We start from the raw sequence: 15,398 nt of genomic DNA, 5'->3' as shown, positions 1-15,398 counted from the left end.
TATATGTATGTATATATATATATATATGTATTTATGTATATATATTTTTTTATTTTTTTTGAATGAGGCTTTTACTCTTGGCCGTCTTTTCCTTTTATTCAATTTCAGTGATACCCGACATTAAATATGAAATATAATCTTTTAACACGGTAGTTACATTTTCTTAATGTATGATTTAATTCTTTAAATTGTGCTTTAAATACATGCATTTATTTTTAACTTGTACAGCTATGATAGGACGTGTATACATGTGTATTTATAATATATTGTGTATACTTTGCTTTTCACTTGTATATATGAAGCTTAGTTCAGTGTCTGTCTGGCGATTTTGCTGCATCTTGTATTTTGATTTATTAACATTGTTTAGGCGAAACACGTGTTTAACTTCAGCTTAAATGATTTTGGTTTGAAAAATTGTTCATCTTTTGACAGAAAAATAGATTTGACTTTTATTTTCTGAACACTTGACTGAAGAGATAATTAAGAATGTAATGCTAACTGCTAACCCACTTCCTGTCTCCCCCCCCCCCAGGTGTTTGGTGGACACATGGGCCCCGGCGAGAGCTCCGGCGGCCACATGATGCCAGGCGGCAGCCCCGGGATGGGACCCGGCATGGGCTCCCAGTTCATGGGCCAGCAGTCGTACGGAGACGCCGTCTCCAAAGGCTACGGCCAGCCGGTCATGTACGGGCGGCCCAACGCCGGCTACAACCCGGCCCCGGCCTACGGTGGGAGGTACGACACCGCCAAGTATGACCGCTTCACTGTAAAGCCCCCTCATCATGTGATGGGGCTGCAGACAAGCCGTCAATATCAAAGCTCTTGTTTACAAGACGGTTTTCCATTTTCGCCAGGAAACTATCCTTGTGTTTTGGGTCAACTTGGTACTTTTATTTTGACAGTCACCCTTAATGGGGGCTGTGTTTTTCAAAGTGCTTTTGGCGGGAAATGAGTACAGACAACAATCCAATGACAATACAATGAGAACAATCCAAATTGGTACTTTTATTTTGACAGTCACCCTTGATAATAATCCAACTTGGTACTTTTATTTTGACAGTCACCGTAATAACAATCCAAATTGGTACTTTTATTTTGACAGTCACCGTAATAACAATCCAAATTGGTACTTTTATTTTGACAGTCACCCTTAATAACAATCCAAATTGGTACTTTTATTTTGACAGTCACCCTTGATAACAATCCAACTCGGTATTTTTATTTTGACAGTCACCCTTAATGGTGGCTGTGTTTTTAGAAGTGCTTTTGGCGGGAAATGAGTACAGACAACAATACAATGACAATACAATGAGAACAATCCAAATTGGTACTTTTATTTTGACAGTCACCGTAATAACAATCCAACTTGGTACTTTTATTTTGACAGTCACCCTTAATAACAATCCAACTTGGTACTTTTATTTTGAGTCATCATAATAACAATCCAACTTGGTACTTTTATTTTGACAGTCACCATAATAACCATCCAACTTGGTACTTTTAGTTTGACAGTCACCGTAATAACAATCCAACATTGTACCTTTTTTTTAATACGAATTAAAAGTTTCAAATCGACCACACTAATGTACGTATTTTTATTTTTTTAAGAATAGGACGATTGAATTTCTCACTCATAAGAACAATTATTTCTCCCACAGCGGGGATTTTTGCAGCAGCAAAAAAATACAATAAGCATGAAAAAAAAACAATTGTTTAGAATAATATAAGAAGGTTACATGATATTTGACATTCTTGCATGATGATGTTGGCGGTGAGGAAATATACCCAAGAGGACGTTATCATTGCACAGAATAAATAAATATAGCGCACACAGAACACAGATGGACATTAAGAAGTGCAGTTTGTCAAATCGGGGGAGAAAAATTAATAAGAATCTGTCAGTGTGGTCTTACGGCTGTACTTCCAGTGTTCTTGTTGAACCCACACGAGCTTTAAAGGTAAACTCTGAATCACGGCTGTGTGTGTGTGCGTGTGTGTGCGTGTGTGTGCGTGTGTGTGTGTGTGTGTGTGTCAGCGCGCTGGAGGCTCTGACTCATGCTCGTGACGACACGTCGCCGTGCGCTCGCTCGCTCCGTCATACGCTCGCTTCGCTGCCCACTCACACCCTCCTTCTCCTCCACCTCCTCTCCACCTCTCCCCCCCCCCCCCCCCCCCCCCCCCCACCAGTTACTCCGGTAACAGCGGAGGTGCCGGTATGGGCGTCCGCCCCCCCTCCGACTTCACCCAGGCCGCCGCCGCCGCGGTGGCCGCCGCCGCCGCCACGGCAACCGCCACCGCCACGGCAACCGTCGCAGCCATCCAGGAGAAGCAGAACCAGGAGCTGAGCTACGGCCAGGTAAGAGGCACTCTGGGAGGGGGGGGGGGGGGGGCACATCTCAGGGACACTTCCTGAAAAATACTGCAAAGACTTTACACAATAAATAAAAAAAAAAAATGAATGACTGTATGAAGAAGTGAATCCAGATGGAACAAATATGAAGAGGGCTAAAAAATATTGTATCGGGATTTTTTTATTTTATTATTTTTAAATAAATGCTGAGAAATAAGTTGGAATAGAAAAAAGTATGAAAAATATTTAAAATTGAATTAAATATATATTAGATGATCGGTTGAGCAAAAATCAATATAAGCATAAATAAAAATTATTTAAAATGAATTGTATGTATTATTTATTATAAAAATAAATATAAACTATAAAATTGTGAAATAAAAACTTTATTTATATATATATAAAAAAAATCTTCCTTCATCAATTATTTAGAATAATGGCTTTATGTTGACATTTTCTATAATCAAAAAAAACCTTTATTATTCAGATTTTTTTCCCAAAACAATCGATATAACCTTTATATATTTTATATATAAAGTATATTAATTCTGTGTTCAAGGGGGGCAAAGATTTTCCCCTCCAATTAAATCTCTGAATTTTCTTTTCCGTCTTAAATTTCGAAAGAATTTCTCCCCAAAAACGTGTAAAAAGTGATATTTATTAGAAAGTTCTTCCTCTGATTCCTGAGCTCTTACACGATTAGTTATTCACGAAATAAATACTATACAATAAGGCTGCTTGATTATGAGGGAAAAAATCATAATCAAGATTATGTCTTTGAATTTTGAACAGCATTTATTGAACATATTTAAAAAATAACTCCTGTAAAATAATTCAAAATGTCTTGTAATGTAGTAGTAAGCAAACTGTTGTACTGCACTCAATCTTGTGAAAACAAGAAAAAATTAAATACAATACGAGATACAGATACTTGGATAAATACACCAACATAAATCCTTTGATTAATTGTTTCAAAATAAAATGTCGGAGGTGTAGAGGAACTCCAAGCTTTATTCTCCTTTCCAACACACTTCTCACAAACACTTTTCTTTTCTCACACACGGTGTCGCAACAAAACGACTTCCTCTCTACAAAATAAAGTCCCACCAACCGACCCAACAGTAACTGATCACAACAGTGGGGGAACTTTTATTGTGTAGGGAGGCGGGGGGGGGTTTCCCGCGTGTGGCGCCGCGCTCTCATGTCGGAGGGAGAAAAGAAACGAGTTACCGAGAAGTGTGGAGTAACGGAGGATAAAATCACGATTAAAATGTGATTAATGCTACGATTCGTAGAAGAGTTCAGATTTGAAGCTTCTCACTTCAAGTTCCATGGCGACTTTTGTCGGGAGTCTCTCCCTCCGTCGGTTTTTCTGCCGCCGCCACACATTCATGACACATGGTTCTTATTAACGACACAATCTCTCTCTCTCTCTCTCGCTCGCTCGCTCGCTCGCTCTACCACACCGTTTATTCTGTAAACTACTTTCCTGCATAATGAGTCACTGGAGCTGCTCCGCAAACCCAATAATTGTTTATGTAAACTGTCTCCAGCTCCGAGGGGAAAGTAAATACGGAGCGCCGGAGTGCCGTGTGCTTTACTACACTCGTCTACGCCTCGTTCGGCGCGGCGGCGGCGTCCCAGGCTTCACTCCTGTAAATTATGATTTATTTTTAAACGTCACTAAAAAAAAAAAAAGACACGAAAGTTATGTAATGACATTTTTATTTCCCCCCCTTTTTTTTGTCGTTTTTCATGTATTCCGGCTTGTTTTTCCTGAAAATCAACGACTCGCATGTATTGACATGAAATGATTGTCAATAGTTTAGTTTAGTTTAAATTACAGTTAGGGTAAAAAAAAAAATAAGTTTTTCACTCGAACCTCAGTTATCGGGGGCAAAGCTTTGTTTCCCCCCCCCCATTTTTACGCAATTTAATTGTTTTTTCAGTTTCACTAGTCGTTCTCTTGGATGTGACGGAGGGCGGCGTTTCACACCGACCATCTTGGCTTTCGTCATCCTCAGTCGTCGATTTGTTTTGCTAATTTCACGTCGATTCCAATCGCGACTCTTGATTGTCATGAAAACTTTGTTGCACTTTGCTCCAGTTTGAAACTCTCTTTCGAAAACTCTCGTTGGCCTTTGGTTACTCTGGATTTCCTGTTTTGAATAAACTGAAAGCTGCAAAAAAATTCCACATGCGTAGAATGAGTGTTAAAATACGTCACAGTGCTGCTACGGTAGCCTGCTGGCTGGCTGCAAACTGTGGAATGGATTCCCGGACTCGTTGCTCCGCGTCTCACTGAGACCCGCCTCCGTTCAGGAAATCCATTCCACAGTTTGCAGCCAGCAGGGAAATGCTTGTGGAGTCATTTCGGCAACAGTAAAACACGGATCTGAAATCCCGGATCGGAACCCGTCGTTGGATCGGCCCCCCCGTCCATAATCTGGACTCTCGTTGGGCTTTGCCTGTTCCTATTGAAACGATAACATGAAGTATAACCTACGGTGGCTGGGAGGCGAATATCTAGACTCCTGTTAGTCTGTGGTTGCTCCTTTTTTTTTTAGATATTTCTCCCATCTGGATTAAATCTGATGGACTATCTTGACTTTTATTGGCCTTTAATTGTCCCTGAATGATCCCAGACCGACTCCTCCTTGTTATTCTTCCTCTAATTCCTGAAACCGGACCGATGATCTCACGACGATCATCTGGACCCGGCGTCGACAAAATCCCGCCCCGTGCCTTGTTTGGGTGGAAATGTACTTCCAGTCCGTGGAAATGTACTTCAAGGGGGGACTATTCAGTGTGAATGTCGTAACCTGCACTTCCTGGTCCCTGCTAAGTCAACAAGTCCAGTTTGTGTTTTGCCTGCTGGTATTTTTCCTCTCTGCTGCTGCGTCGCAGGAACCTCCTCGCTCAGCTGCGATGTTGTTTCTTTTTTAAAATAATGATTATTTTGTCCCCTCACTTGCCGTTTCCCCTCCCAGATGGGTGGAGCTTCCTCTTACAGCACCCAGTTCCTGTCCCACTCGGGCCCCCGCGGCCCCCCGGGGATGAACCCCGGCGGCATGGTCCCGTCCCGGCCCGGCCCACCGCCCTCCGCCGGCGGGATGTACGGCTCCCACCCGGCGCAGAGCCAGCGGATGCCCCAGCACGGGGGCTACCCTGGGGGGGGCCAGCAGGGCCTCAAGCGGCCCTTCCACTCCGAGGTTGGTTGTTGTTGTTTTTTTTTTGGGAGGATCCCGCGCACTTCCCGTTTCCATGGCGACCTGTCAACGCGTTGGTGTTTACGTGTTTGGAAAGTGTCTGTTTACACTGAAAATGATGTAGTTGGCAGGTTCGGCCACAAGGTGGCACTGTTTTTTTTTAAATATATAATAAACACACACACACACACACTGAGCAGTGGAAACTTTATGGAAATTAGCTGGTACGGTATAGTTTTATTTTGAATATTTATAACATTTAAATGAAAAGCAATTAAATCATTGTATTAATATGAGAATAATTTTTTTTTTAGCAAATGCAGTAATATTATTAAGCTGAATGATAATTAAAAAAAATCAATAACTGTAGTCACTATATGATACTAGTATATATTTCTCTGTTCAATAAGGAGTAAGAAAATGCAACTTTCTCCTATTCCATCATGAATAGCTAAATAAAATAATCCATCCTTGAAACTAAGTTAGCGCTTAATAAGGAGTTTAATTATTATTTATAATGGGTGAAAATATATTTGATGATTCTGGCTAAAATAACCAGTTTTCCGCGAAACGTTTGCAGCACGTGATCCGCAACAATTTTGAAAGAACGACATTTTTAAAGCGCACAATAATAATGTTAATGGGGATAAAGTCACGCAAAGGGTAGATTATGGGCTCATGTTTGAATCAAGGTAGTAAAGTATAGAATAAATACAAGAAGTTTGTCGAGTTACAAATGTAAATGTTGAATTGAAGTTATTTCTATGACGTTTCCAATTCTGCACGGCGACAAAATGTAATCAGTTCTAACAAATATTCTTTTAAACTTCCCGTGGAAATTTTAGGAAAGTGGAAGTTTTCTACTCGACTCTCTCGGTTCGATTTTAAAAAATGTGGAAAAACTGGATTGGCCACATGTCAACACGAGAGAACTTGACCTGTTAAGGACAATAGTGTGTGTGTGTTTATGATCCGGTTTTGCTGATGTCTTTCTCTTCTGTTTATTTATTCCACGGTGAAAAAACAAATAAATAAATGGACCCCGTTGTGACCCTCCGTACCAGAGGAGGAGCTGCAGTACGTTTCCAGACCAGCGTTATTCACGTCTTCCAGACTCTTGTTAACTCCTCCTTTCTCCTTCTTCTCCTTCTTCCTCCTTTCTCCTTCTTCCTCCTGCTTCCTTCTTCATTTCTTCTTCCTCCTTCTTCTTCCTCCTTCTTCTTCCCTCCTTCTTCTTCCTCCCTTCTTCTTCCTTCTTCTTCCTTCTTCTTTCTTCCTCCTTTCTTCATCTTTCTTCTTCTTCCTCCCTCCTTCTTCTTCCTTCTTCTTCCTCCTTTCTTCCTCCTTTCTTCCTTCTTCTTCCTCCTTCTTCCTCTTTCTTCCTCCTTCTTTCTTCCTCCTTTCTTCTTTCTTCTTCCTACTTCTTCTTTCTTCCTCCCTCCTTCTTCTTTCTTCCTCCCTCCTTCTTCTTCCTTCCTCCTTCTTCCTCCTTCCTTCCTCCTTCTTCCTCCTTCTTTCTTCCTTCCTCCTTCTTCCTTCCTCCTTCTTTCTTCCTCCTTCTTTCTTCCTCACTTCTTCTTTCTTCCTCCTTCCTTCTTTCTTCCTCCTTCCTTCTTCTTCTTCCTCCTTCTTTCTTCCTTCTTTCTTCCTCCTTTCTTCTTTCTTCTTCCTCCTTCTTCTTTCTTCCTCCTTCATTCTTCTTCTTCCCCCTCCTTCCTCCTTCTTTCTTCCTTCTTCTTCTTCCTCCTTCTTCTTTCTTTCTTCGTCTTCCTTCCTCCTCCTCCTTCTTCCTTCCTTCTTTCCTCCTCCTCCTCCTCCTGCAGGGTTTCCCGGGGCAGCAGTACGGCTCTGGGGGGATGTCGGGGTACCCCAGCCAGCCCCTCCAGTACCCCACGGGCCCCCAGCAGAGATGCGCCCCCTCGCCCTCCTACCCGTCCAGCCGGATGCCCCACATGGGGCAGTACGGCGCCGCGTCGCACAATCCGGCCCAGTTCCCACCCGGGGCCGGCCAGCCCAACCCGCCGCAGTACTACAAGGTGACCGGACCAGGAACCCTCTCTCTCTCTACCTCTCTCTACCTCTCTCTCTCTCTCTCTTTTTTTACGGGGCTGTTATGCAAGTTTTTTTGTATTTTAAGTGACTTTACAATTTGTTTTTTGCTTCGTCTTTTGACGCCACGTACTGGTTCATATGTATGTATTTGACCAGCTTTTCGCTTAAAAATTCACTTAAAAAACCTTAATTGACATTTTCGGCGATGATTTGAGTTTATTGAGCGAGTGGGTCAAAGGTCAAACTCACAAAAAAGGTCAAAAATGTATTGTCGTCATAACGCCATGATGTGTAGTTTTAAATTCCCTATCCGCCGATATGTCACATGGTGCAGTGATGTCATCGCCCTGGTGTGTGGCTCGGGGGTCAAAGGTCAGGGCCGCACAGAAATTGTAGAATGTGTTTACGTCGGTGTCAAACAGTGAAAACGAGAGAGAATCGAACATGACGGATGATGGCGGGAGCACGTGTGGGGGGGATCGTTGGTTTCCATGGCGACAAATGTGGCGTTGCGCTCTACCTAGGAGAACCTCAGAACTTGGGTTCCGCCTTAAAACTTTTTTTTTCCCCTGCATTGTTTATATCATGACACTTTTTTTTTCTATATACATTTATTAGTTTTTTTTTTATGGTGATTCTGCAAAGATCTTTTTTTGTGTCTTTATACACGTTTTCCTTCTGGATTTTTTTCCATCTTATTGTTGCTTTGTCTTCTTTTCAGAGTCATTTAGTCTTTTTAAACATTTTGATGTCATTTTCTTCCTATTCTAACTTTGTTTTTACAGCCTTTTGATAGATATTGTAGGTTTTTTTGCCTTTTTTATGACCGTTTTTATTTAGTTTTTTACTCCATTAAATCATTTACATTTAGTTTCTTTGATATTTGTATTTTTACAACCTTTTCTTTTTGCATCCTTTGTGTTTTCCTGTTTTGTTGATGCTTTATGTCTTTAAATAGCTGCTGAGGTTCGTTTGTGCTAATTTCTTACTGTTTCACTTTTTTTTTTATCTTTTTTTGGGGGGGTTGATTATTTTTCTGTGGTCAATTTTGCATATCAACTTTAATTTTAGTTCAATTTCTTGGTTTCCGGTCGTCATTTTGTTTATCTGCTTCCCTCTTTCCATTGTTTTTTTTAGTTTTTTTTTTATTTTTCTGGGGATTTATGGTGAAATATTTTGTTTATGATCGCTTGTTTTTCTGCTTTTTTTTAATTGCCTTTATTAGTATCTTTTTTTTTTTACTTCGGTCATTCGATCACATCTTTCAGCATCTATGATCTTGTTACATATTTTTTTTTATGATTCAGTCTTTTTGTGTCCTTTATCATCATTTTCTATCTTTTCTCCTTTCATGTCTTTCTTTGTTCCTTTATTGGCTTTTGTTCTTTTGTCATTACATATGTTTTTTTTTTTTTTTGTTCCCCCTGCTGCCTTTCGCTGCTCATTTCTCCGCCAGATAAAAGCTTCACGTCATCAGTTTTAAGATCCCGTGACCTGTGAAATGCGGCTCTGAAGGGAATCGCTCACGCAAACGCAGCTCGAGTCTTTGTGGTTGAAAATATCGACACTTGAGGGCCTGAGACGGCGGTTTTTTACATTTATTTATTTATTTATTCATTTTTGTGGCCCTGAAGGGAAATCCAGCCAACGCACATCTGTACCAACACAGCTGTGCTTCTGTAGTTTTTTTTGTTTGTTTGTTTATTTATTTTGTTGATCTATTCCCGTACTGGCGTGTGTCGTTCTTGTTATTTGAACGTCGGAATCAACCCTCACACACAGTTTGACCAACCTGCTGGTCAATTACAGACGTGACACTCTTGAAATCATCGTCTTTGACGTGAAACTTGAGGTTGTTTTTAACGACAAAGTGAAATTCATCGCGTTTTTTTTTTTTTTGTTTGTTTCGTTTCCGCAGTCGGAGCCTTTCAACGGCCAGGGCAGCCTGCCCCCTGCAGGCACGGGAGGGTACAACGCCTTCACGCAGGCCGCCGTCAGCGGGGTGAGTCGGGTGTTTTTTTTTTTTTTATTTTAAATTTTTATTGACGTGGTCCTGAACGTTCCCCTGTCGCTCGCCCCTCAGCCCGGCCGGGGCGGCGTGATGCCCGGCTACCCCAGCTCGCCCATGGGGGGGAACCCCACCCCGCCAATGACCCCCGGGACGGCCATACCTCCGTACCTGTCGCCCGGGCAGGACAGCAAACCCCCGTACCTCCCGCCGGACACCAAACCCAGCATGAACACCCAGCCGCCCTCCACAGGTGAGAGCCGCCGCCCTTCATCCTCCTCCTCCTCCTCCTCCATATGAACTGAACTCTTCGTTCACGGCTTGGGTCTGTTTTTCTGGGTACCTTTGCGTCTTTGCGTTTCTTTGATGTAGCAATTACAGTTTTCCCCACACTTATTTCCTGCTTCATTAGGTTTTTTTTGTTTTTTAAATTTGTATAAAAATCAAGTATTTTCAGAAAACAAGCCGTTGCCGTCGGCCGTAGAAGAAATAACAAAACAAAAACTGCCCAACTCGGAACGTTTCTCAACTCTCGCTCTCTCAATCCTCAAAAAAAAAAACAAGCATCGGTGAATTATGTTCATTTTGTCTTTTTTTTAATTTAAACTTTACTGAACCAGGAAAAGGACCCGGTGAGATGGAGATTATTTTTGACAAGGGTATTTATTACGGTCGTAGACTGAGCCGTTTTCGAAAAGTTCCGCTCTTGGGGACCGTTTTTGAAAAAGTGGTGTTTTCAGTGTCGTCGCGTAAACGGACACGCAAAACACCCCGAAGGTTCTCCGTCGTCACTTTTGTCATCGTCGGTTACAAACACGTGTGACATTGAAGGGTTGAACGCCGGAGAGTCGTTCAGGCAGGAACGACATGCAGGAAACTGGAAGAAACAAAGTTTTAACAACTAAAGATTTCAATTATTCTACGTTAAAATCCAAGAAATGGCTTTTAACCAAACTGTATTTTTTTTTAAAGGTCACACATGCTGTATGATTGTGAAAAAGCTAAAAAAAAATAAGATGTGGGTTCTGATCATTTCCTGCTAAAATGAGATTTCCGGGTTCAACCTGGTGAAAGGAAGCTGACATCTGTATCCTGGGTGTTTTATCTAAACGTCAGACTGTGGCGTCGCCTCGCTCTGGTAGCAGGATGCAGAATAATATTACGGCACTGGAAATCCACCAGCTTGTCCTTATTTTTAATTTTTTTTAAAGAATGGATAGAAGCGTTGAGGACCAGCTGAGTGACGAGGAGGGTGTTTAAGATTCCCGTTCCTCAAGTCATCAGACTGAAATGGAAATCTTAACTTTACTTTAACATTAATGTTTGAATCAGACACTTTTAGTGCCTCTGAAAATCCCTGGATGTTTGTTTTTCATAGTTCGATTGCTTGCCGTCTGGCCTGAATGTTGTTTTTTTTACCAGAAGATTTGTGTTGCATGTTCTTGTTTCTATGTATGGAGATTCTAAACAAACAGCCGGTTGTATGGGACATTGTTTGAGCGCTCAGCGTGAATTTGACATGGATATACACACATATATATGTTGACTGTATTCTGGATGCTTTGCAAACTGTAATAAAAAAAAAAAACCAAAATCCCACAGTGGGGATAATGAGAGATTGTCCACCGTCTTAAAGTCCCAGTGAAATGTAAAACACTACTTTGCAAAAATCGATAGTTGGGGTTCTACTTCTAAGGTTCCTCCGACTCTGCTGCTCAAAGTTATTTGAATTTTGAATCTCCAGCCGAGGAAGTCGGGGGAATCCTTCTTCTTCGTGGGCGTGACGTCACGAGTTGTGCAGATCTCCATCTGTTGTGTTTATATCGGCTTGTTTCCCTCTTAGATATCGAGGTTTTTACAGCGTTTTGAAGTTATAGTTGGTGTTTTATGAGCCTTGACGAAAGATTGAGCCTGGAAGAGACCAGAGAGAGGAGAAAAGGAGCACGGGCGGCGGGAGCGAGCTAGCCGCTAGCTCGGGCGGCTAGTAGACGATCAAGTAATACCTGGACTCGTCTTCGGTGATTCCGCACAGTCGGAAAAGCTCTTGGACGTGTTGGATCCAGGAAGCCGGTTGTTCTGCCAAAAGTCAGGAGCCTCAAAGCCTCAAAGGTGAAAACTGGCGGCTGCTGAGGAGACGAGGACGAATGGAGGACGAAGCGTCTTCTGCTTCCTCAAACATGTTCCAGACGGGGTCACCGATGGCAGAACCACCTTCTGTGTCTTCTTCATCAATCACTGGGTTTGAAATGACGACGATGATGAAATCTGGTTAAATTCAGCCTCTTCGTCGTCAAAACTCTGATCCTCCATAATGTAAACACAACTTGGGCGTGTGCACAACTCGTGACGTCACTCTATTATTGTCAGAAGCTCCGCCCAGCAGCGGAAATAGCGCAGTTTATCGGCTATTTTCTCGCAGATTGCCGTGTTTTAACGTTTTGCCCTCGGGCCAGTTGGCATAAATATGTTCCCTCTGGTTGTTTCTCCCGCCCCCTGAAGGAAACCCGAGCGACGACCTGCGCCTGACCTTCCCGGTACGAGACGGCGTGGTGCTGGAGCCCTTCAGGCTGGAGCACAACCTGGCCGTCAGCAACCACGCCTTCCAGCTGCGGGACTCCGTCTACAAGACGCTCATGATGAGGTGCGACCGCGGCGCTCCGAAGGAGATGCGTCATAACGAGGCGATTTTTAAGAAGCTCAAACTTTTAAGAGTGTGAAAAGAAAAACCCATTAAAACGTACGGATTAAGAAAAGGCTTTTAAAAGGAGAATAAAAGAAATAAAATCTATTGTTTCATAGGAATTCTGAAGAGACGAGTGTTTAAAGTTGTGATTTAACTTGGTGAAAGTGAAGTGTGCTTTTAAATGCTTCCACTTCTTTTATTGTGAAGGGGCAGAAATGGGCCGCTTCAGCTCAGGAAAGAGAAAGAAAAGATGGCAGCAGAGTGTGATAACCCCACCCAGTGTGTGTGTGTGTGTGTGTTGTCAGCTGTGCTGTGTCTCCCCCTGCAGGCCGGACCTGGAGCTGCAGTTCAAGTGTTACCACCACGAGGACCGACAGATGAACACTAACTGGCCGGCGTCTGTGCAGGTGAGAGTGCAATTCTTTTCAAACATTGACTCAGAGGATTTATTACAAATGCAAAGATTCACCAAGTTCAAAGAATAAAGGCAAGTATCTGCAGAATTTCTTCAATAATGTCGGTCTTTTGAAATGGAAAGGAAGTTATATTTGAAGTAGCTTTATCTTAAAATAAATGGTGGTTTAAAAAAAACAACTTAAAATGTTCAAGTAATTTCCAAAAGAAGACAATTCTGAGATGAATAAATAAACAAACCACTTGATTTCACTGTACGACAAACGTAAGACGAAGAAAACAAATTTGGCTCATATTGGAGCAGGAAACTGTCATTTATTTTGTTATAGAGACATTTTGCAAAATAGTTTATCCTATAAAAGCATTTTAGAAAAGAAGTACTTGCCACTTACACAAAAAAAAATCTACCGTGGCAGCCATTTTCCAAGATGGCCGCTGGCTGACGCCTTCTATGTAAAAATATTGTAGAATACACTCTGAGTTCTTTTAGCAGAGTGATATTTGACTGGGTGTGGAAACACTACGGGACACTGGGCGCGTCAAATATGGAGCACAAAAAGTATTTTTTCAAAAATAAATCCTGTTCAATTTTATTTATTTATTAATTTTTTTGCAAAAATATATATTTTTATGCTTTGTGGTACAGATTTTTTTTTAATTTGTGCATTCAGTTGGACTATGTATCAAAAATTAAGCTGAGAAAGACGTATAATTAAAAATGATAAATGGACTTCAACTTTATTTCATTTATTTATACATTTATGTCAGTGGATTACATCAATATCACATTCACACACACACACATTCACACACCAATGGACACTTCAGCATGTGGAGATGAGAATTGAATCTTACAATAAAAATGTCAAAAGAAACAAAATAAAAGCCGTTTTTAATGGTCTCTGCTTATTTTTCCATTCACTGGCGGCCATCTTGGAAAAATGGTGGCCATATTGGATTTTATGACCACTCGCTCTTTTGTTTTTCTAAACGTTTTTTTATTGGGTTTTTTTTTTTTTTACAACAGACCACGTAGATATATATCACATAGATACATTGCAATTGCATTTTTCTGGACGTCTCGGCCTCCGAGGGAAAACGTGATCCTTCGGACAACGTTGAAGAAAATAGACCCCAGATGTTGGTGAATCTATTGGACGAGCCCGTCGTCGTCCTGCACTTTCAAATCAAACTTGCTGTGGTTGCAGGTCAGCGTGAACGCCACCCCGTTATCCATCGAGAGAGGCGACAACAAGACGTCCCACAAGCCGCTGTACTTGAAGCAAGTGTGTCAGCCGGGGCGCAACACGGTGCAGATCACCGTGACGGCCTGCTGCTGCGTGAGTTTTTGTTTTTTTTGTGTTTGTTTTTTTGAAAAAAACGTCTCCAGGTCTGAACGTGTCCCGTCTCGTCTCGTCTCCACAGTCCCACCTCTTCGTGCTGCAGCTGGTGCACCGGCCGTCCGTCCGGTCCGTCCTGCAGGGGCTGATGAAGAAGAGGCTGCTGCCGGCCGAACACTGCATCACTAAGAGTCAGTTCCTCTTCCTGCTTTTTTATTTTATTGATTTATTTTGTCTTTTTTTTTTATTTAAAAAAAACAAACATTTTTTTAAATACATTAGTCATTCCAGTGTGCTTTTATAGAGAAAATAGAAAAGCCCAACTTATCCACATGAGCAAGCAGGTTTGTTTTGCGACTGTGGAAAGGAAAAACTCTCTCTAACAGGGAGGAACTTTTGTAGAAACCAGACTCAGAGGTGGAGGAATTCTGAGGACCAGTTGTGGTGAAAAGATAGAGGAGAGGAGAGGAAAGACAGAGAGACTGGGTGGGGAGATACATGCAATACCTATGCTAGTGCTACATAGATTTCTGTTCTTTTTTTTTTAATACAGTAATGACAGTGATCTAAATATTTTCCAAGTGTCATGAGATTAAACCAGCCTGAGCAGCAACAGAGCAAAAAGCAAAACAACAATGATAACAAACACAAAATAAGAAAAAACAAAGAACAAAAAACTTGATTTTGATAATTGAAAGAACAATAGCAGGAAATAAGAAAAATCAGCAGCAAATTTTGTGTGTGTGTGTGCGTGTAAACGAGACGGTCGATTTGTTTACAAACAAACATCAAACTGTGTTTGTTTCAATAACTGACATCGTCTTGGGTGGAAACCTGCTGCAAGGGATTCTGGGAAATGAAAGGTGGCGTCAATATATTGACATTTGACCATTTGATTCAGCAAAAAAAAGTTTTTAAATCCAGACTTTCTTTATGAAAAAAAAAAATAAAGTCTTTAAGCCGCTAGAATATTCTGAAATGTCTGAACCGTCCGGTGTTCAGACGGGGTCTTGTGACACGAAGCCTCGGGAAAGTTCTCGAGTTTCTCGAAAGTTCCCGCCAAAATTAAATGCAGGAAACTCCGTGTTTTTATGAACGTTGACGGCGAATTCGTGCAAGACAATCGACTAAATCCTGCGTTTTTGTCCTGTTTGGATTCTGGTGGAGGAACTTTTAAGGTTCCTTTGTTCATGCCTGTGGGCAGATTTATTTAAAATGTATTTTTGCATTTTTGTGACGCATTTGGTGCGTCACTGCAATAAACACACTGTGAACCAGAAGGGCAAATGATAAGACGCAAAGATAAGAATGATTCAGATCAAAATAGATTTAAAGAACCAAA

The 15,398-nt window shown here is 41.6% G+C and overlaps 1 protein-coding gene across 1 annotated transcript in view; it reads left to right on the top strand.

Annotated features, from left to right (window-relative positions):
* Positions 1 to 15,398, top strand: part of zmiz2 (zinc finger, MIZ-type containing 2) — a 50,519-nt gene that overhangs the window by 17,321 nt on the left and 17,800 nt on the right. The window contains exons 4-13 of the mRNA XM_080509866.1: positions 533 to 735; positions 2,188 to 2,356; positions 5,341 to 5,562; positions 7,383 to 7,595; positions 9,530 to 9,613; positions 9,695 to 9,872; positions 12,119 to 12,260; positions 12,631 to 12,709; positions 13,925 to 14,056; positions 14,142 to 14,247. Of these exons, the coding sequence (XP_080365992.1) occupies positions 533 to 735; positions 2,188 to 2,356; positions 5,341 to 5,562; positions 7,383 to 7,595; positions 9,530 to 9,613; positions 9,695 to 9,872; positions 12,119 to 12,260; positions 12,631 to 12,709; positions 13,925 to 14,056; positions 14,142 to 14,247 (1,528 nt within the window). The remainder of the gene's footprint in view (positions 1 to 532; positions 736 to 2,187; positions 2,357 to 5,340; positions 5,563 to 7,382; positions 7,596 to 9,529; positions 9,614 to 9,694; positions 9,873 to 12,118; positions 12,261 to 12,630; positions 12,710 to 13,924; positions 14,057 to 14,141; positions 14,248 to 15,398) is intronic.

Source organism: Blennius ocellaris, assembly GCF_963422515.1.
Source record: "Blennius ocellaris genome assembly, chromosome: 15".
NCBI classification, from domain to species: domain Eukaryota; kingdom Metazoa; phylum Chordata; class Actinopteri; order Blenniiformes; family Blenniidae; genus Blennius; species Blennius ocellaris.
This window is presented reverse-complemented; position numbering and strand designations above follow the sequence as displayed.